The following is a 22,994-nucleotide window of genomic DNA, read 5'->3' on the forward strand; positions in this document are numbered from 1 at the left end:
TGTGACTACTGACCAGTGGGTAACGCAAACACTGGACAAAGAAACTCTGGCCCCCACATGTCCAGGGGACATGGTCCGTAATAACAAATGAGGTTTTCCATCATTTTTACACCATACAAAGAATCTTTCACTTCTTGAGCATATCAGTGATACAAATGACTTTTAAAAAATTTATTTTATTTATTTATTTTTGGCTGCGTTGGGTCTTTGTTGCTGTGCGTGGGCTTTCTCTAACTGCGGAGAGTGAGGGCTACTCTTCATTGCGATGCGCGGGCTTCTCATTGCGGTGGCTTCTCTTGTTGTGGAGCACGGGCTCTAGGCGCACGGGTTTCAGTTGTTGTGGCATGCATGCTCAGTAGTTATGGCTCGCAGGCTCTGGAGCGCAGGCTCAGTAGTTGTGGTGCACGGGCTTAGTTGCTCCACTGCATGTGGGATCTTCCCAGACCAGGGCTCGAACCCATGTCCCCTGAACTGGCAGGCGGATTCTTAACCACTGTGCCACCATGGAAGCCCGATACAAATGACTTTAAGCATGTGGCCTTCACATTCCTTAGTGTCCCACAAATTTTGAACTCATTTTCAAAGCTATGCTTCATCCAATTGAAGCCTTCAACTAAACTTGCCAAATCTATCCTAATAATGCAGTTACAAAATGGTACTGATTATATATACTGTATATATTAGGACTTTACTACTTACTGCAGGCTGTAAGTACTAAAAACAACCTATATTTTCTGTCACAGTAAATAAAGAGAACAATTAAGTTATAAAATACAAATAACGTTTCAAACAGTTATTCTAGAGGAAAAGGAATGTGACCTCAATACAAAAAACATAAAGCATAAACAGCAAGAAAACACTTAATTTAGGGGGAAAATGCTATAAATTTTAAGAGATCTCTTACCAGCCCCTTACAACTTTTATCAGTACCCCATTCGGAAAGGACCAAGATGTAGCATCGGGAATATTACGGTAGATCTCTTGTTTATATTTACTTCCATGGAGATCATAGATAACCATCTGCAACACACAGTAAGTAGGCACAATAACTAATTTTAAGAATGCATTTAAAATTCCAAAATGTCCTAGAATGTAGAAAATAAAACATCCTAAATATATAAAAGTAAACATTACTTTAGATGCTAAATCCTTGAGTAAAACAATCATGTTCTAAGTCAGTTAAAAGTACCTACTTTAAACTCCCAAACGTAAAAGTAACCTTACTTCTTATATTTTATTTTAGTCTACCTAAGAAACTTATGCTTACCTTCCCAGGTCTTGGGTTACACTTCAGAGTTTGTTTGTCAACATTCTGAAATAATAAAAGTGGAAGAAGTAAGCCGTAAGAAACATAAACAGAAAGATATACAGTTCACTTTCTTAGCAGTCACAGATCCAATTTATTGCATATTTATTTAGTGAGCACCATTACAAGGTGCACCTCTAGGTACCATACATAAGGGATATAAAGGTAAACACAAAGGAAAATAAAGCTTTGTCTCTGCCCTCAAGAAGCTTATAGCTTAGAAAGGGGAAACAGATGATCACATTCCCATGTCTCTTCTAGGTGGGGGATTAAGTTAAACCCTCAGGTAAAATACAATTAAAATGCCAAGTTATGGAAGTCAAGAGAGATGGCACCAGCATGGAGGTGAGGTGATGGCAGAAGAAGGTTCCCAAGAGGCTTGTGTGAGGAAGTGGTATGGAGCAGACCTTGAAAAACAGGACTTCAGTAAGTGAAAAAATGTGGCGGGTTGGAGTGGAGGTAGTAAAGAAAAAAATTCCAGGAAGAGACCATCTTGAGAAAAAGTGCAGACATCATACAGGGCGTGGAACCAGCGCACAAAGAGACAACGCTGAGCAAACAAGACTTGGGGACCTCGTCACAGAGTGAAGAGGTTGCACTTGACTTAGAAGGAAATCGGGAACCATTAAAGAAACACTTCTTCAAATACCAAGCTTTCTTTTAAAAGGACCTTGCCTTGCAAGCTATTGGTTGGTATTCAAGTATTAGTACTTGCTACTAAGGGTATTCAAAGTACAGATACAGTCCTTGGGAATCCTAGAGAAAGTTCCATCATCTTGGAATGTCAGAAAGGACTGTCCTGAGACTTCCCTGGTGGCGCAGTGGTTAAGAATCCGCCTGCCAATGCAGGGGACATGGGTTCGATCCCTGGTCTGGGAAGATCCCACATGCCGCAGAGCAACTAAGCCCATGAGCCAAACTACTGAGCCTGTGCTCTAGGGTCCACGAGCCACAACTACTGAAGCCCACATGCCTAGAGCCTGTGCTCCGCAAAAAGAGAAGCCGCCGCAATGAGAAGTCCATGCACCGAAATGAAGAGTAGCCCCCGCTCGCTACAACTAGAGAAAGCCTGCACGCAGCAATGAAGACCCAACACAGCCAAAAATAAATAAATAAATATATTAAAAAAATAAAAGGAATGTCCCATATTCAATGAATAGTCTATAGTAAACATTTAAATATTTCTAAGTTGAAGAAAAGTGTAATTGAATTTCAAGACATTTTCCAGCTATAATGTTTTCATCTCCTTCTCTCTGAATTAGTCTGTTCATTGCCCTGCTATGTATGAACAAGAACAAGACCAACTACAGTGAGAGACTGTTGTCAAGCAAAGACTTAAAATATTTTAAGTAGTTAAAATATTTTTAAGTATTGTGAAATATTTTCATAAGACACGAGCTCAACAGCAAGTGACAATTTTTCTACATACAGTACCGTGAAAAACTCAGAATGCTGTCACTTAATTTAGTTTGAAAACTAAAAATTAGCAAAGAACTGGGATATAACTTGCTTCTCTCTTATGCCTTTTAAATTCTGATGAAGCAATTTTGTTTTCTCAAATATAACAGTCCAGCTAAAATACATGAGTTATGATACACTTCAAAGAACAAAGTAACCTCTGGTATTCTCTCTTATGCCTTTTAAATTCTGATGAAGCAATTTTGTTTTCTCAAATATAACAGTCCAGCTAAAATACATGAGTTATGATACACTTCAAAGAACAAAGTAACCTCTGGTATTTTTTAAAACAATCTTTCACAACCTCAAAACACTGATTTTCTTAATAAACTTTTAGATCATTTCATGACCCAAAGCACTACTTCACTAGTTAATAATCAAAATAACTTACCTCTGTGAATGAGCTTAATCGGCCTGAGGTGTCTTGAGCACGGAAATATTTTGACACTGGCTCCTGAAAAATTCCACCAAATCTGGCTCCTTTTTCTGAGGAATGGATTTTGGAAGTCTGCAAATACTGATGATAAGCACTCTTTAAAGAAGAATGTAGTTTGGAAGTAAGGTCAGATTTTTGTAGAAATGAGGCCTTTTCTGGCCACAGACCAATCTGCAGATTAGAGGTAGCAGGCTCATCTGACATCACACAAGGACTCTTAGAAACGCCAGTACTTTCCTGGTCATCATCAGGGCAAAATGCGATAGAAGAATCTGGCAGCTTGAAGATAACAGTTTCCCGCCTTCTAGCTCTCAGACTTCCTTTATGCAATGGCTCTTCCTCCTCTTCCTCCTCCTCCTCTTCCCCTCCTGTCTGTCTGTCATCTTCATCAAGATTCATCTTTAAACGCTCCGATACTGACTGGAGAAGCGATAAAACAGAAGAGGGCTGGTTTGCACTCTCTCTTGATTTCGTGGAGCCATGATGACCAGGTGAGATTTCGCTGGATAGAATGTCCTCCTGAGAGCTGTCATCCTCATAAATGGGAGACAAAGCTAAGGGATAAATCTTGTACCTTTTGGCCTCTACTGATAAGAACATTTCTGAACTATCATCATCGAATGTCTCACCTAATTTAGTTTCCTTTTCAAAATGATGGACGAGGTCAGTTCTACTCTCAGACCTTTCACACGCGAAAACAGGCATGCTGTTGGTAGATGTGTCAGCAATCAGGAGGGAATGTGTTCTTACTTCTGCAGTAGCGTACTTGTCCTCATCTTGAAGAGGCTCTTCATATAATATAGTAAAGGAAGAATTTTCTTGTTCATCCTGAGAAATGAAGACTAGGTTAGGCTCTTCCTTTTCAGCTCCATAATCTAGATCTTTTATTTTCTTATGTACTGCAGTAACAGAGGTTCCTCTGTCTAGCTTTCCTATGGTAGCCTCAGGTTGAAAATCTGGCATTGCTAAGGCCGGGTAGCTTTCATAATCCTTACTTAGCGTAGGTGATTCATAACCCCTGAAAGAGGCGAGTCTAGTGTCAAACGCTATCAAGCATGCCTTCATTTCAGGAGGCTCCTTCTCCATTTCTCCACCACTCCCTTCAGCAACCTCTTGGGCTGCTTTTTCAGCTTCAAATATGGGAGGCGTGGCCTCTCCTTGTGTAACGGGCAATTCTAGATCTGTTCCATATATTTTCTCAATGTTTACCACTGTGGACAACACTTTATGCTTCCTGATAGTCCCATCAGAATTTTCTGGGGATGTTCTTTCCATTTCTATCTTAGAGGGCATGGACACAATCGTCCCAACTGTCTCTTTTGCATCTCTCTTACATGCTTTTTCCATTTCTAAGGAAGCAGGTACTGCCTTCTTGTGTGCTTCTTTCACTTCTAACACAAGAGGTACCATTTCAGTTTTCCTAATAGCCCCTTTGGCATCCTTTTGGTAAGTGTTTTCCATGTCCATCATAGGTCTTTCAGTCCTTCCAGTGATCCCCTCACCATCTTTTTGGTAGATATTTACCACTTCTAATGTAATGGGCATCACCTCAGTTTTGTCCATCTTTCCTCCAGCATCTTTTTGGTAAATATCTTCCATTTCTAGTGTAGCAGGTATCATTTCAACCTTTTCAGCAGTCCCCTCAACAGCTTTGTGGTAGAAATTGTCCATTTCTGACATAACCAAAGTCACCCCGGTCTTACCAACATCCCCTTCAGCGTGCTTTTGGTAAATATTTTCCATTTCTAATGTAACAGGTGTCACCTCAGCCTTTGCAATATCCCCTTCAGCATCCTTTTGGTAAACATTTTCCATTTCTAACGTAGCAGGTATCACTTCAGTCTTTCCAGTGATTCCCTCTGCATCTTTTTGGTAGACATTTTTCAGTTCTGACATATCAGGTGTCATGTCAGTTTTGCCAATATCCCCTTCAGTATCCCTCATTTCATAAGCTTTTCTCATTCCTAAGATGGCAGGTAATTCCTCAGTTTTTTCAATACACCTCTCAGCATCCATTTGGTACGCTTCTTTCATTTTAAGAATTTCAGTTGCTGGCTCAGTTTTTGAGGTACGCAATTCAGCATACTCTTTATGTGCTCTTCCCACTTCTGACATAGGGGGGACTGCCTCATATTTCATAATATTCAATACAGCATCCTTCTTATTTGGTTTTCCCATTTCTACCATGGAAGGTATAAGCTCAATTCTTCCTATATTTACTTCAGTATCCTTCTTGTGTACTTTCCCTACTTCTGACACTGCAAGGGATGCGCTTTTATTACCGTGTCCTGGCAAGCTTTTTTCAGATATACATAAAAGAGTATCAGACAAACTGCTTGTAGATGTCTCAGGTACATGGATGCCATCATTCACAAATGGAGGCCATGTGTAATTTAATACAAGAGTTCTTTCCTCTGTCTCAGTTTTGTGATTATCAACACACTTTATTTCCATTTTTTCTTTACAGTCCTCATTGAGAAACGAATGTGTTTTTGCCTTATCATCTAACCCTGTATGGGGTGTGTCTTCAGCTAGTAAAACAGTATCTGACTCCTGCAAACTTATACTATCAGACTGTCCACCTCTATTTCCTGAAAAAGGGGATTTTTGGTAGAGAACAATTTCTCCTCCTTTAATTGACTCTGTGTCACTAACTAAGTTACTTACAGCAAAGAATCTACCTAATACTTTTTCACTAATTTCACATGTGCTTTGATTTATTGCCTGTTCTGACACCAAGAACTCCCTTACCATATCAAGCGGCTTAACACTATCACTCTTCAGAATTTTTGAAGTATTAGCCTGAAGTTCAGAATCCCGGGTACCCTGAGCATCATTTGCTAAGGTTTCTTGGGCTGAATAAATAATCTCATTGACTAATCCCCTAGCTTGATCTTCTAACAACCAAGATACATTCATTCTATCAGAATCAAAAAGGAGACTCTTCTCACCAACCATAGGTGAAGCACAAGCCTTTTCTTCCCCTTGGACTTCAGACATATTTCCCATGGCCTGCTCTTCCAAATGCTCCGTCAGCTGGATCCCTGTCCGTGTCACTTCTGATGGGTTTTTCTCAGGGATGTCTTCTCTTAGGGTACTTGGATTCATTATGCTGTCTACGGCTATATACTCCTGGCAAGTACCAACTGTGCGTCTGGATTTTAGCTCTTCCCTGACAGAATTAAAGATCTCACCAATCAATGTATCAGCCTTTTTACATAAACCACTTTCGAGGTCCAAAAGTTGCTCATGTGCTCTCCTGCTTGCTTCTATGTGTTCAGCAGATGCTTCAGAACACTGCTGGCTTGAGCTGTTAACTGACGCTGGGGCCCCAGCAACTGCTCCAGTCTCTGCTTCCACAGGATTCTCAAACTGGGCAGCAGTTGGGAAATCAAGTAATACCATCCCAGTGTGATCCCCAAAATGGTCCTGAAGTGGGGTGACTTCTGCCTCTGTTGAGATAGATGTTTCAAATTCCAAATAAGAGCTATTAGGGTACAGCAGGTTAGTTAAGGAGGTACCTTCAAGTGGGACATCTATGGTAACTTTTACAGAACTAAAATTATTTGGGGGATTCTGTGAACTTGTAACCATGCTAACTTCTTCAGAGTTACTGGAGGAAGAAGGCATGCCATCAATACCACCACTTAGGAAATGAGCACGCTCTTTCTTTCTGTGAGATGAGGCTCTCTTTTCTGATCTCAGCACAGAAGGATTAGTACGAAAATTTGAATCCTCAGATGCAAACGCATTTTTTTCCAAACTCATACCAGAACCCAGAAAAGGTGCATTTATTTTTGTGCTGTCAGTTTCTTGGAATTTTGGGGAAGTATTAGTTAAACTGAGTTCTGCCATTTCTGAAAAACCAGAAATCTTTTTGGTCCCACAAATAACTGAAGGTTGATGAATCACAGAAGGGCTGGCTTCGCAGTTCTGTGCCATTTGCCTAGTGACTTTTCCATCATGAACAGGAGGTAAAGTCCCAAGTATATGACTTTGGAGACGAGCAGGAGGATCACCTGAGGCTTCCACCTCTGTTTCCTGTGTACCTTGATATTTGGAGGCAGAAGGAGAAACCTCAGTTTGGCAATTCTCTTTAAGGCTGGCATCTGAATATTTAATCTCTTTATGACCCACTAACTGAAAACTTCTGTCCTGTTCAACTTCTAGGGAAGTCAATTCTGATAAAATAGGACTTGCTGGCACATCTGTAATTTCAAGTGGAAAAGAGATTTTATCCTGAGAAATGTCTCTGGGCTCTGTTTGGGGAACAGGTATCTTGGAGAGCCCTAGAGTTTTTCCTCTTCCAGAATGTGACCCAACAGGAACACTGTTCTGACCATCAACTTCAGGTGTTGATAACATTTCTGCAAGGTTATCAGTTTTGGTTTCCAAGGAGAAAAAAGAATCAGACTTGCCTATAGTGCCCTTACTTGCTTTGGTGTTTGACAGCATTAACTCTGCTTTATCACGGTCTTGAGATGAAGTGGAACTGTGGTCCTTAGAGAGGCTTTCGGACTCAAAGCTCAAGTCCACTGCAGTTAAGTGGGTGTCACTGGCTTCAAGACCTAGTGGAAACTGGCATTTTTCACTATCAGGAAAAACTTCCTTGGACTCAAGAATTGCAGATGCATGCTCAGGATGAAGGCAAGCAGGGAGACTCTTCCTGTCTGTGGCCTCAGCATGATTTGCCACATTTTCTTCTTGACACTTACTAGGCTGATGGGAAATACCAATGATGTTGACATCCCCAGTTTCAATGAGCACAGAAGGACCTTCATTCTTTAAAATAGGAATATCCAACCTGCTCAGCATGCCAACTCGGGAAACAAAGGTAGGAGATGAAGTATTGAAATCTGATTTTTTATGGTCAAGGTTAAGAGATGTCCTGGCACCAGGTGATGCTTTGGCTTGCTGAGGACTCTCAGAGTCAAGAATAGATTCTGAAATGTGATTTCTATCCAGTTCAGGTGATATTTTATTTTCTAAGCATGCTACAACTGCTAATTCACTGGTGTGTTTTACAGAGGCAGCATCCTCTTGATTCATTCTAATAATGGGAGGCGTTTTGCTATGTGGCCTAACAAGCTTTTTGGCTTCTGTTACCAACAACTTGTCAGTACCTTTGGGTAATGACTCGATTCTATCTTCCGGAGCTTTTACATGACTTGAAGTTATGGGTGCACCGACTGAGGTGCTTTCTGTTTCTTGCTTGATTTCTGTAGGAGCCAAATTTTCCTGTGTGTCCAGGGCAGACAACCTGTTTTCTTCACTTACAAGTTCTGCGTCTGTTACAGCATGTCTCTGGAGAGCAATGTTGCTGGTGTGACTGGCAGCGTGCTTTGACGAGTTACCTTCAGTGTGCGTGTCAGAACACTTCCTCTCTGGCCACTGCAGAGCTTCACGCTGAATTGATTTATTTGGACTTGGCAAATCTGTATTTCCACGTTTGGTAGTGTCACTCCCATCAGATTTACTACCAGAGAGGTCGGGAATAGCAGGGTTCTCAGGCTCAGCACACTCCTTTCTTTGCACCACTGTCCCATCACTCATCATCGAGCTGTTTTGTATCACCGTAGTTTCTGGTGTCGCTGTCCTCTGCAAGTCTGGACTGCAAGGAATTTTGCTACTGTTACTTTCTGTAAACAATGCTGAACATACCAAATTTCTGTCAGTCTGAGAAACTGGTATACAACTTAAGTGGTGCTGTGAGTCAAATTCTCCATCAGTGGAGCCAGAGTTAGTCTCAGAATGGGATGACCGACTTCTCTCAGGTCCCCCAGGATCGTTTTTATTTAAAACATCCCTAGAAGAAGCAGTGTTAGACACTTCTCGGTTGTTTGTTGAATGGCTTTCTGGGTTGATATTTGTTTTATTATAATCAGAGTCTTCTATCAGGCCTTTAAGCACTTGTCCTTTCACAGAAACGTCTGTGCTAGCTGATGACAATGACACCATCCCGGCCTCTATCTCACTTCCAGCGCCAATATGTGTGCTCGTACTAGAGTCGGAACTTTCATTTTCTCTGTCTAAGGGATTCAAGGTTTCCAGCGCCGTCTGCTGCTTCAAATACTTCCTAATTTGTCTGGGGCCTCGGTACGTTGCATATGTTACTAAAGGCCTCTCTGGTTTACCATCCATTTGTCTGCAAGAAGAAATAGCATGAGAGTATCAGGAAATATAATTAGTAACACTTAACAGTAATTCCAGAAATCATGGTGAAGTATATCTTTCAAACACTCCTATTCTTCATATGTCCAAACTTGGGAAGGAAATCCTAGAATATTTTAGTTTAACCTATCTTTATTAAGCATAATACAGACGTGACCAGCAGCACATGAATGTCAAGCCAGCATGAATGTCTGAGCTCCTCAGAACTGTCCCTCTTACCTGATTACGTCTGTCTCTCTCACGGTGGTTAATGGAGAGAACGTGGGCTGACAAGCCTGAGGCTTGAGTTCTAGCTCTGATCTCCAAGGAGTTTTTGACTAGAAGGAACCACATTGCCTTTGTGCCTCATACTGGTACCTCATGGCTAATCACTGGTTTCTCCACCATATCAGAGCATCATAGCGAGTTTCTCTTCCTTTATTTAGATGTGAATTTGGAACAGCAACTTTTAGCACAGAGTTAGAGAAGTTGTAAAGAAAACACCTGGCAAGATGTCTAGCCTGCAGTAAGCACTCAATATATATTTAAGTCAATAAATGACAGAATTGCCTTAAAAATCCTTTCTCCTGTTAAGTTCTTCAATTAGCGGAGTAAGTATTAAACTGGCTGGGTGAATGCAGAAATCAAAAAAGATTTCTAGCACAAGTTCCCTACTTTTTCTCAACCCTAGCATAAAGTTCCTGATGTCCTCAGCATCTAACTTCTTTTGGAGAATCTACCCCTGGGAGCTCTGATGCTATGCTATGCTGCCTTACAGCCCTTAACACACACCTTTCTCTCCCCTTCAATTCCAGCCCCAGACAGAAACTTCTGTCCTCTAAGACTCAGTTCCCAAGTTATCCCCAATGCAAACCTACCCCAGGACCCCGTTACTGCTAGAACGGGCAGTTAGCCTCTGATCTGTGGGGACAAAGGGCCCTGAGCACATCACTTGCCATATCAGATTATAAAGTCTATGCACTGATTTATTTCCCCACTAACCTAGTGCCTATTTGAAGGCAGGCACTATATCTTCCTCATTTTCATATTTTTAAGTGCCCTACATAAGATTTGGCAAATGATGTATGTTTAATAACTTTCTGTGAATTAATGAATGGCTAAGTAAAGCAATGATACTAAATGCTAAGTAATTTGTTTCTGACTGTCTTAATCCTTATAGATGATACAGAAGTGTTCTCAATTCTGCTCTCCAGTTACATTTTAGGGTCCCAGCTACAAAAACGTATGGTAGAAAAACTTGATGTATGCTCTAATTTTTTCAGGTTAAACATATAATTAACAAAACATTATAGAGAGGGCTTCCCTGGTGGTGCAGTAGTTGAGAATCTGCCTGCCAATGCAGGGGACACGGGTTTGAGCCCTGGTCTGGGAAGATTCCACATGCTGCGGAGCAACTGGGCCCGTGAGCCACGACTACTGAGCTGGCGCGTCTGGAGCCTGTGCTCCGCAACAAGAGAGGCCGCGATAGTGAGAGGCCCACGCACCGCGATGAAGAGAGGCCCCCACTTGCCGCAACTAGAGAAGGCCCTCGCACAGAAACGGAGACCCAACACAGCCAGCCAGCCAGCCAGCCAGCCAGCAATCAATCAATCAATCAATCAATCAATCAATCAATAAAATTTTTAAAAAGGAAACAAAACATTATAGAACCCATATAAATAACTAAGAAATCCAGTTATCAGTATTCCAGTATATAAAAATGACGTATTTTCTCCCCAACTTTATTTTTTTAATTTTTTAATAAATTCATTTATTTATTTTTTATTTTTGGCTGCGTTGGGTCTTCATTGCTGCGCACGGGCTTTCTCTAGTTGCGGAGAGCAGGGGCTACTCTTCATTGTGGTGTGTGGGCTTCTCATTGCGGTGGCTTCTCTTGTTGTGGAGCATGGGCTCTAGGCACGTGGGCTTCAGTAGTTGTGGCTTGCGGGCTCAAGAGCACAGGCTCAGTAGTTGTAGCACTCGGGCTTAGTTGCTCCACAGCATGTGGGATCTTCCCGGACCAGGGCTCGAACCCGTGTCCCCTGCATTGGCAGGCGGATTCTTAACCACTGCGCCACCAGGGAAGCCCTCTCCCCAACTTTAAAGCAACACCATGAAGAATGCTAGGTTTGTCCACATGATAGAACACAAAGTAAACCTCTGACATGTAAAATCTCAATTAACTGTGCCCCTTAACGTAGTTCTTAAATTTTAGCTGAAATAATTTATTTCAATCTATATAATTGCTGGCCTCTAAAATCCTACCACACCACTATTGTAAAAATTTGTATTAGTTACATTCATTTTACTGTCTATTTTAAAACAGCTACAGTAGATGTATAGAGAAAAGCTTTGCCTTGGAGAAATGATTTTAGCTGCTACACAAATTTCAGGCTAGATCAAAGACAGTTATAAACAAAGTTAAAAGTTGGATAAGGGAACCTATCTAAGAAAACATACAAGAAGAAAAAATATATATAGGTAAATTAATGTTATTGGTAAAATCCTATATCAAAATGCATAAATTATTTAGAAAATACAAGAGCCTTTCAGAACAATACACAAAGATCCAAAAGTATGAACAGATGACAAGAAGTTTTATTGTTTGATTTTTCTTTCAAAGCTTTTAAATTTTGTACTTAAAACCTACTTTCAAGGCTGCAAATTTTTTTTCCCTAAAAGGTCACCAAAATGTACATGATGTCCAAAGAAATAAAGACTCGAGAGATAAGGATCGGAAGTTTATTCTTCAAGTATGGTAAACTCAGGTTCTCTTACTACCAACTCCATCCTAACGAGACGTCCAGGCGTTTTATTCTACATCAATCCAATAATGCAACTTTTGCTCTAAAAGAACTTCTATTAAAAAATAAAGCACAGAGAAAAATCCACTCCAGAAAAAATTTCATTTCACTGTTAGAATGCCTTTTGGTAGTTTTGGAGTCCTTTTGGGGGGAGGAGGGGCGGATAATTGTTTTCCATTCCCGTCTTGGGAACTTTCTGGTTACTGTCAACTAGAATGATTAAACTGATTTATATGAACCAGTATAAATTTCTAATGAAATAATCTCCCTCAGCACCCTAGGTGGAAATGTTATATGCTTGTGACTAAAATATGTACCCTTTATACTAAACAACTATATTATCATGTTTAAAGCACTGAACATCAAAGTTTCAAGCTTAGCTTCATGTATTATAATTAGTCCTTTCAGGTACTAATGAGCTACACTCACATGTTGTAAAGGGTTAGTCATGCCAAGATAGTCTGTTTTCTACAACATTCTTTCACAGGTTGTAGTTGAGTCTTCATAATTGAATAGTATTAAGAACATAAAACTGTCCTTTAATTAAGGTTTTCCCTAATAAAGAAAAATAGAAAGAAAATGGAAATGTCAAAAATACATAACTTTACAAACAAACTAAAGATGGAAAATTAAAAAGGTTTATTTTCACAAACTGAATAAAGAATATATTCATTTCATGTATTATGCAATTGTGCATGGGATCTGTAGCTTATCCAATATAATTAGAGATATGTGATCCAAACAATACTAAGGAAAAAGTAAAATATCTAGACATTTCAAATATTTAAGGGAATAGACATACATATTGAAAATCTGGAAAGGTTTTTATGCATTTCAGCCCAAACATAACTACCTATCATGTGAACGTTTATTAAGCCTCCAAGTACTACGTATGGCTGTAAACTTAATACATCTGATACTACAAAGGTCAACCAAAGACATGTGTCATTCTTCAAAGAAAACTCTATAAAGGCAACCTGAAAATAATAGCGTTAGAGCAAAAGTATTCAGTATATCTAATTCACTTTAGTAAGTATGATTAAGCTACTTTTTTAGCATTAAGATTTATTTCCTTTCAAATTACATAGTTAAGAATATCTTCGGGCTTCCCTGGTGGCACAGTGGTTAAGAATCCGCCTGCCAATGCAGGGGACACAGGTTCAAGCCCTGGTCCAGGAAGATCCCACAGGCTGTGGAGAAACTAAGCCTTTGCGCCACAATTACTGAGCCCTTGTGCCACAACTACTGAAGCCCACACGCCTAGAGCCTGAGCACTGCAATGAAGAGTAGCCCCTGAGCGCCACAACTAGAGAAAGCCCACACAGCAACGAAGACCCAATGCAGCCAAAAATAAATAAATTAATAAATTTTTTAAAATAAAATAAAACAGATCCTTATCAGTTACGAATGAATACTTTTATGTTACACAAAATGTCTAATGGACTCAACATTGTTATAAACATTTTCTGGATAGAAAATGTTCCTTCTAGCTCATGTGAGTAAAAGAAAAACAAGTTAGTGCTCATTTGTAAATCAAAGAAAGAAAAAAGGGGTGGTGAAATGCTCCTTAAATTTGTTCAAGATTTGTTTCTTGGAGCTGTGGGAAAGGTTCAAAAGGCTAATTTCATGAATAAAGTCAATTTAATTTCTTTTCTTAACCCCTTTAATTGGATTCCACAAAGAAAAGATATTGATGGAATGTGAACACAAACCGTAGGATTATTTTTGTTCCCAAAATGCAGATATTGAACACATTGCCTGTCCTACTACAGAAGAATTCAGACAACAGAAAACACTCCCATTTAAGGAAGTCTTAAATCAGAAATAAATTGTTTACTATGACAAAGTTAGCACCTAAAAGGTATTAGTACCACCCCCTAAAATAGCTCAAAGGGCCCTAGATATGTGTATGGTACACAGAATCATTTAATTTTTCACCTAGTAGCAGGGACGTTACAGAATACTTTTTCTAATCCCCTTAATGAACAGTGGTAGAACTAAGGCTCAAAAGCTAGGTCCAAAAAGCTCAGTTTTTTTGGATAAGTAGATTTTAAACTTACTTTCTTAGCAAATCACTGGTTTCCTGTTCACTGTCTTGTGTTGTATCCAAAGAAAAGGCATCTGAGAATTCAGCTGAGTTGGACTCTTGTGCTTCTGCTGGAAGTGCCAGGGTTCCCAGGGAGCCACTGACAACAGCCCTCTCCCTTTGGACCCCTTCCTCAGGATGGTCACTGGGATTTCGTAAGTCTTTCTCAGTTTTGTCATGTTCATCTTTGAAAGAAGATTGCTTGGCTTCACCAAGAGATGATTTTCCTGAGATATTGAATAAGTTACCAAGAAACTGAAAAAAGCTTTCTTTCGGCTGTTTATCGCTTTCTCCCATTTTGGCATCTGAAGTGGAACCGGAAAGGTCATTTGGCTTTTTGGAATCTTCCTGTGTTGGAAGAGTGATTAGCTTCTCAGCATGGTTCCTTCTGTCCTCACTTTGGGGAATCTTTGAAAACAAAATAGAGAATATTAAGCAACATCATTTAAAAAATGACATAGGCTAACTGATAACCTATTACATGACACACTCTGTGCCAGACGCCAGGGATACATCTGTGAATAAGACAGATGGCTTCTGTTCCCTAGTAGTTTACAAGCTACTGAAGGGCACCGTCAGCGCAACTTTAACAAAGCTATATAGTAAATGTCACAAAGGGGGAAGTACAGCCCACGTGGGGACCCAGGAGTAACTAGTCCAGATTCGGTTGCGGCGAGAGCAGAGGAGGTAACTCAGGGGGTACTTCCTAAAGGAAGTGCCCTCTGAAGGAGACCTAAAAAGTGCCTATGTGATGTCTGTGCATCTCCCTCACTCTCTGTTCTCCACTCCCTGCACCTCCTTCTCCCCGTCTCTCTGCATTTAGAGAGGTGTCAGCTTCTAAGGAGTTTAAAATGACTGGAGGTAAGAGTGTAAAATGAGAAGAGCAAAAAGTAAGTATGGAGAGATAAGTAAAAGGACAGATCATGGCAGACCTCAGAGGTGTTTAAATTTAGCCTTTATGATTACAGAGCTAATGGACAGTATTTTCACACACTCGGTACCTCAGACAACACCTAAATAGACTGCATCATTTCAGTACTGTGTTAACCCCTGAAGCTGCCACACGGTGGAAAACTGTTCCTCAAGAAGATGAGGAAAGACAGCAACATGGTGCATCAATTTAGAGGAAAAGCCCGCTACAAACTCTTCAAGGTAAAACACAAAGCCCTGATATGTGCATTAATGCAAACGGTGGGCAGCACCGGGAATTCCTGCAGACGTTAGTTAAACACTTTCAGGGGTGCATTCTACCTGCTCATGATTAACCTACTAGTGAAGCGAGCTCCCATTCACGCGCACTCTGTGTGAGGAGACCGAGCTGCCCCATCAGAGTGCGCGCTGGCATTCCCGGGCACACTGCTCCCGAAAGCTTCGTTAGCTTCAGGCCAACGGCCGGCTTAGCCGGCCTCCCCAGCATGCTTACTCACCTACTTGTAAAAGGAATGCGGTCTGACAGTATCTGTCAGATGTCACACTCACTCACTAGTCCTTATAAAAGGAAAGCTCAAGTGTGAGTCAGAAAAATATCAGGACACCAAGGTGAGACCAACTTAGGCCACTGTAGGTTCACAGGAAAAAGTTTTGTAAGAAGCTGATCTTCAAGAAGGCAAGAACATCGTAAGTATAACGTCATTTGTTCACCTCCCTTCCCTGTTTTAATCCAAATTCAAAACAGTTTAAAGGAGTGTTCCACTAACCACTAATAATATTTGGCATATGAATGGTTGAGAAAATGTTTAGAACCCATTAGCCCAGGAAATTAATTTCAAGCGAACAATATCTTTTGTTTGTTCCCACCTTAGAAGTCAGGGATATTTTTGAGGAAACACACAGCATAGCATTTTTCTATGTGTGACGTCCTTAATATAACTTGTGAGTCTCTACGTTTAGAGTAGCACCAGCCTTCCAGAGTCACTCAAAGTCTCACCTTTTACTGGTTTCAACGGCAACTCAATCCCACGTGCCTCCACCTCATCCACCCAGCCTCCTGCTGTTTATGGGGGTCTGCCCTATAAACTAACTGCGCCCTCTCCTTGTGTTGACAGCATAAATGGCCTCTCGGTACAGCAGTAGAAAATACTAGTTGACATTTTGAAAGTGATCATTTGTATGAAAGACATATATTTTTTGCCTTTAACTACTCCATTTAATTTGTTGTAATGGCCATCCACAATATTTCTTCCTGCTTCAAAATGAACTAAGACTGCAACACGAAGAGAACAGTGATTTGTTTTCTGCAACGAGTATGATCACTCATCCTGGGAGGCTACCCGAGGAATGTGAACCACAAGCTACTCACTAAAATAACACAAATATTCCTAAAATGCTTTAGAGATTCACAAAGGAGTTCTATAAAATTGGGGCAATGGTTTTTAAAAAAGGAAAACTTAGAGAACACAGAAATTACATTTCTTGACATCCATAAAATCTCAAGACAAATAATTTGTCAAAAATACAATTTCACTGCCTCAATTATTTTTACTTGACAATTCCTTTCAAAATATAATGGACTGCTGTCTCAACAAGGAAAATACACTTTGCTAAACCACTGAAAGCTTTCCCATTTAACGTTTTTAGAGTGGTACATATAAAATTCTTAAAAATCACTTGTTTCGGGCTTCCCTGGTGGCGCAGTGGTTGAGAATCTGCCTGCCAATGCAGGGGACACGGGTTCGAGCCCTGGTCTGGGAAGATCCCACATGCCGCGGAGCAACTAGGCCCGTGAGCCACAACTACTGAGCCTGCGCGTCTAGAGCATGTGCCCCACAACAAGAAAGGCCGCGACAGTGAAAGGCCCGCGCACCGTGATGAAGAGGGGCCCCCGCTTGCCGCAACTAGAGAAAGCCCTCGCATAGAAATGAAGACCCAACACAGCCAAAAAAATAAAGTAAATAAATAAATAAATAAGTCAGGAGCTCTTTAAAAAAAAAAAAAAAAATCACTTGTTTCTCCTTCCCCTCAATTATCACTTCTTTGCTATTCCAGAATCCCTGTATCTTAAATGTACTTCAGAGCATTTTAATGTCTTAGTTGCTTAATTTCTGCCTACTAATCTTATAAGAAATTTGTATCAGTAATTAAAATACCTTCAACACCACCACCAAAAAACTATTTAAATTTAGAGACAAAAGTTAGCACGAAAGAGCACTGCTATTCAAAGTTAACACAACAAACCCAGGATTTATATAACTACATCTTAAAATGTGATATAAAATAGCTGCTCTTTGCCCTCAGCCTAGACAACAATGAAGTTCAGCCTGCCACAAGCTAGGGCCAATGTCACCCGCCAATAGGACTGTCTGCCACTGTTCCAATGAGTACTAGAATGAAAGCACTCGGGATTCAAGCAAACATTAACAAAACATCGATTCCAGTTGCCCTCAAAGATGTTGGGGTTACAAATATAACATATAAAGGCTACTAATGAAGGCACATGTATCTTGGGAATTTAATTTTTTTTCCCCTTCATACTCAATATGTTGTAACGCAGTGTCCTTAGGTCCAAATTCATCCATCTATCTATCTATGCTCTTTGCTATGTGCCCAATACAGGGAAACACAGGAAAGCATTAAGTACAATGATTAATAAGACTCAGCTGTGGCGTCAAGGAACTTACAGTCTAGCAAGATACTCATCATTATATCACTGTGTGGGGCACAGGAGAGATATGGACACAATGGAAGACAAAATTAATTTGGCTGGGGATGGGCAGAATCCATTACACGGAGGAGGTGATGTCTGAGCTTGCTCCTGAAGGGTGAGAAGAGCGTTCAAGACATAAGGTAGCGCCTGGGTCGAGCACACAGAAGTGTGAAGTACGTTTATTACGGCAGGGCCGTGGGTGAAGAAGACTGGGGCACAGAGGATAGAGAATGAAGTCGATAAGATGACCAATTAGAAGTGGAGGGTGAGAGATAACAAAGTCACAGATGATTAAGCTTTCTAAATTGGGAAACTATCTAAGTAGTTAAGACAAAAATGGATACGGGAAATAGAAGGAAAGGTGAGATTAGAGCCTTTGTGGGGTTTGGGGGAGGTGAGGCAACAAACTAGATGTCAAACGTGTAGAATCTGTGGTCCCCTGGTGAAGCAGTCAGAGCACAGTTAAGAGAACACAATTTGGCGATACACAGTGTGTTCAGGGGAAAGGGGGACCAACGAAAGAGCCTTGGGGAGGAAAGATTAAAAGGCAGGCACAAAGAAGAAAACAATCAGTGAAAGAGATGGGGAAGGCCAAAACCGGAGCAGTCATCCCACCGGAATGCTGGTCTCCAAAGGCAAACGCCGAAGGATATTTCCAGAAGCAAAGGGGAGCAAATGCCAAACGCCACTGTAAGGTCAAGAAAGACGAGGACTGTCCTCCTCACTGTTCTTCAAAAACATGAGGCGCACTCATCCCTCGGGAATTGTGCATTCACTCTTCTCTCTGCCTAGAATGTGCTTCCCCCACAGAGCTATATGACTCACACCCGCTCACCACCTTCACACCTTTATTAACTGTCATCTCTTCATTTGAAGTTTCCCCAGTCACTCTATCTAAAATCGTAAGCTCCTCCACTCTGAAACGGCCTATATCCCTTCTCTGCCTTATTTTTCTCCTTTGTACTCGCTAGTATCAAATACACACATCTCACACACACACATATTATTTAGTATGTTTCTTCCTCTAGAAAGTAAAAGCCACAAGTGCAGGGTTTTTTGTCTGTTTTATTCATTGCTGTTATCTCTAGCACCTTGAAATGTGCCTGACAATAAGGGGTGCTTAAATACTTGTTGGACTAATAAACGAAGGAATGAAGACCATAGAAAAGCCCTAGGAATGCAGGAGAAATAGTCATAACAGCTCAGGAATTTGTGAGTACAGCCCCAAACGCAAGGTGTTAAACAGTGAACACAGAGCAAAGAAATAGGAACACTCGGTAAATAATTCAATAGAAGGCAACACTTTTGAGAGATTTTTTTTTTTAACTAGAGAAAAGGTAAAAAGGTGACAGTTTAAGGTCCAAGACAGAAGAAATGACTTTTTGTTCCTGTTTTGTGGCTCAACTCTACACCTGGTGGGAAGGGAGTAAGGGCTGTACAACAGAAGGATGACGGATTTGAGAAAGGAAAGCAGAAGGTGATGAGATGAAGAGACCAGTACAGTCTCTAATACTTCCAATAAAGGGGAAGCACGAGCCTTGGAGCAGAGTAGGGGCACTTCCTCTTCCAGCTACAGTGATAAGGAAGTGGCTAAAGCCTGAGCAGTTCTGTAACGGGGAGAAGACTATGAGCAAGGTCCCACAAGTGGCTCTGACCTCAGTAAAGTGAGAGGAGAGATGCTTAGCTGAAGGGTCACAGAGGTGGAGCTGGGATCTGAGCTCCCAAAATAGAGAAGACTTGGAAGAGCGTTTGGGGGAATGCAGCAATAGGCTGAGACCAGGTGTACCAAGGAACAGTAGGGGTCAATGCAAATTTTAAGGTATTCATTCTTATATAAATGATGAACAACGAGATACTACTCTATGTGCGTTGATCCAACAGTGAAAAAAAATATACCAAGAGTCCTGCTTTCACAGAGCCTACATTCTAGGGATGTGAGAACTTATTTTCAGGTCTAATTGGCATTAGTTTGTCACCTCCTTCATCAGCCTCTAACAGGTGGCCGGTGCTGTCCCAACCTGGTGACTGGCACAGGGAACAAGGTCAAGAAGGCCCAGGGGTAGAGAGTGTCACCAAAGAGTCTGTTGAGTGAGAAACAGTGAAGAGCCAGATGGCCCTTCCTTTAGTGTCTCAAGCACCCGGCTCGGTCATCCTCCCCCGCGCAGGCTCTGCCTTCACTGCACGCAGCAGGGAGAATCCTTACAACGCCCTGACCTGCAGCTCCTTAGCGTCCTCAACTCCCATGACCTCCACTTCCGCCGGACCTCACAGTTTGGCAACCCCTGACCCTTGTCTTTACCCATAATCACCCAGCCTGTGAATCTCAATCTCAGGCATCCCCAAGTGTTCACACCCTGTCATCTTTCCAGCTCTCTTAACCCACTGTCCCAGGTGCACCCACCACACCAGTCCTCCTGCCTCATCACAGCTTCTGGCCTCTCTCACTCTGTCCCTTTCAGCTCCCACAAATTTTCGTATCTTTTCTATCCAGCCATCAAATATGGCTAACACCCTCAGAGCCTCTTTTGTTTGTTCTCTGGTCATCCCCACTCGGAAAGATTCCAGCTTTATCTTTTCCACATAAGTGAACGCATCTTGCTTTAAAAATCCACAGGGATATGCACAACTATGCAGATGTAGGCTGCCAATAATTCTCGATTTACAGCCTCTGCTGGAAATCAGTCTGCAACAGTCCCCATTTTCCACAGCAGCTATTTCAAACCTTTGCCACGCCCCTCAAGCCACGCCCCCTCCACCATCCCATCCGTCGCCCAGCAGAGGCACCTACCTTCTACTTCATGGAGATGCTCTCCTATGGTCCTGCCTCCACCCCTCCTCTACCTGCCTCACAGCACATCTGTCCCACTTCCTTCACTCACCCTCACCATAAAGGGATGAAGGACTCCTTCTCTAAGGACCCACCAGGGCACCACTTCATAACGCTTGATGTCTCCTAAGGAACCCCACTTCCTCCTCGTCTGCCCCTTCTGCGAGCCCACCATTCAAAAGTTTAAGTCCAGGGACAGCCTTCTCCTCTGCCTTCACGACCAATCTCCTTAAAAGGAGTCACCAACCCTCACATCTTCTTTCCCTTTCCTCCCAGTGACTCCTTGAGCCCCTGCAATTTGGCTTCTGCCCCAGTTGTGCTCTGACCACCATCTCTCAGAGACACTGTCCTACTTGCTAATTCAATGTACTTTTTTTCTGCCCTGGTCTCATATGATGTGTCTACAGGAGATGAGACTGAATCTGATCCTGAAAACCAATCTTCCTTGGCTTCCATGACATCACCCTGAGGTTTCCCTTCTTCCTCTCTTAATGCTCTCGCCATCTCCTTCAAGTTCACATCCGTCTAGCCATTCCCTACATATCATGTTTCTCCAACTTCCAGCCCAGGGCTACTTTACCTTCATGATCTTCTTATGAGGTCTCATTTCTCACAGATTAATCAGATGATTGCCAGATTTGTATTCTCAACTCAGACTGCATATCCAACGATCAACCCAACATCCATACCCACCTGGATGCTTCACTGGCACCTCAAACTCAATACATCCAAAACTGAACTTAATCATGCTATGTCTCCATTCTTCCATTTTCTGTAAACTGTAACACTCCCACTTGTTAAAAAGTCAGATGAAACATCAGGACACCATGACCTCTCTCCTAGAATACTGCCAGCAATGAATGACTTGTTTCCTTGCTTCCATTCCTAAAGTTCCCCAGTCTGCTCTCCAGACAAAAGCCACAGCAATCTTTTAGATTTCAAATCTAATCATCCTTAAAGGCCTCCATTGGCTGTGCACCCTTGTCAGAATAAAATCCAAACTCCCTAGCATGGCATTTAAGGTCTTGGTGGATCGAGCCCCTCTCTGATTCCATCTCTTGTCACTCTCAACGCTCACAGTGCCTAATGTCACCATATGCGGTCCCAGGCATTCATGGGAGAGCCTATTTTCTCCCCCCTCCCCTCTTGCTTCCTCTTTCTCTTACTACAGGTATGTCTTTGCACAAAGCTATTACCACTGCTGAGACCATTTATCCCTTGCCCTCTTTGCCTGGGAAATTCCTACTACAACTCAAAAGCTATTCAGAATGGAAACTGCCTACATATATGCGTGCGTGCGTGCGTGCGTGTGTGTGTGTGTTCTTCCAATAAACAACTCTAACACCCTATTTTTCCTTGTCACCACAAGGTTAGCGCAAACAACTTTAAGTAGGACTATTCCAGGTCTATGAGAGGTTGGAGCCGCTGCAAATCAAACCAGATACCATGCAATACATTCAACATCCAAGAACTCTGAGATATCAAGGCCCCAAAGCAGCACCAGCCATATCAACAGGCTTAAAGCCCCGGCAGCCCCTTTGGTCATGTGACTGGCGCAGTAACATGCAGTGCACTCTCCACTTCAGGCACCCTGACGGCACCCAGTCTTCATAGAAGCAATCAAGCGTGAGAGTTTTTGACTTCTAGCTAAAGTTCAGTGTGCATACATACGTTCATGTATGTCTTCTTTTCAAATGTTACAGAGAATCGATGTTTCTAATAGCTGATTTCCATACCATTCACCCAGAAAAAGTCAGCACCATGCTTAAGCAAAGAGTTAGATTCTAAGTTGTAGTCAGACTGTATATGGCAAGAAGACAGCTCTTTTCCTCAGTACCTAAATTGTGTTGGGTATCGTGCAGTGCAGCACGTGTTATCTCAGTTAATTCTAAAACACTTCTCTAACATAAGGATTGACACCTCCCACTACAGAGCAGCAAACCAAAGTTCAGAGAGGTTGAGTAAATTTTCCAAGGTTAGAAAGCTACCACATGGAGACCTGGGATTTAAGCCCAGATACGTCTGATTCCAAAGACTGTGTTCTTTCCATCACTGCACGTGTAATTTTAAAACTGTTCCAAGGAGGTGCCGTGGCTGGCGGAGGCAGGGAATAGTGGCCGACTCGGAGGCTCCAGGCTACTCCTCCCCATCATCAACAGGGGAGCGTTGCTTGAATCTGTTTATATAGGGGCTTCCAAGTCCAACCATAGTTGAAATTTTTAAAAAGAGAGTTCCCGTGTTTGAAAAAGAAAAATTTTTAAATCTTGATATTAAATTGATGTCA

General features: G+C 41.7%; 1 protein-coding gene across 4 annotated transcripts in view; it reads right to left on the bottom strand.

Moving 5' to 3' along the window:
* Positions 1-22,994, bottom strand: part of CRYBG3 (crystallin beta-gamma domain containing 3) — a 111,864-nt gene that overhangs the window by 66,419 nt on the left and 22,451 nt on the right. For all 4 annotated transcript variants that reach the window (XR_014263067.1, XR_014263068.1, XM_082460249.1 and 1 more), the window contains exons 3-6: positions 14,215-14,648; positions 3,156-9,345; positions 1,268-1,312; positions 905-1,020 (exon numbers count right to left, since the gene is read on the bottom strand). Coding sequence is in view for 2 of the 4 variants with exons in the window: in XM_082460249.1 (XP_082316375.1) it covers positions 905-1,020; positions 1,268-1,312; positions 3,156-9,345; positions 14,215-14,648 (6,785 nt within the window). In the remaining 2 variants the exon portion in view is untranslated. The remainder of the gene's footprint in view (positions 1-904; positions 1,021-1,267; positions 1,313-3,155; positions 9,346-14,214; positions 14,649-22,994) is intronic.

Source organism: Balaenoptera physalus, assembly GCF_965194825.1.
Source record: "Balaenoptera physalus genome assembly, chromosome: 4".
Classification (NCBI taxonomy): Eukaryota; Metazoa; Chordata; class Mammalia; order Artiodactyla; family Balaenopteridae; genus Balaenoptera; species Balaenoptera physalus.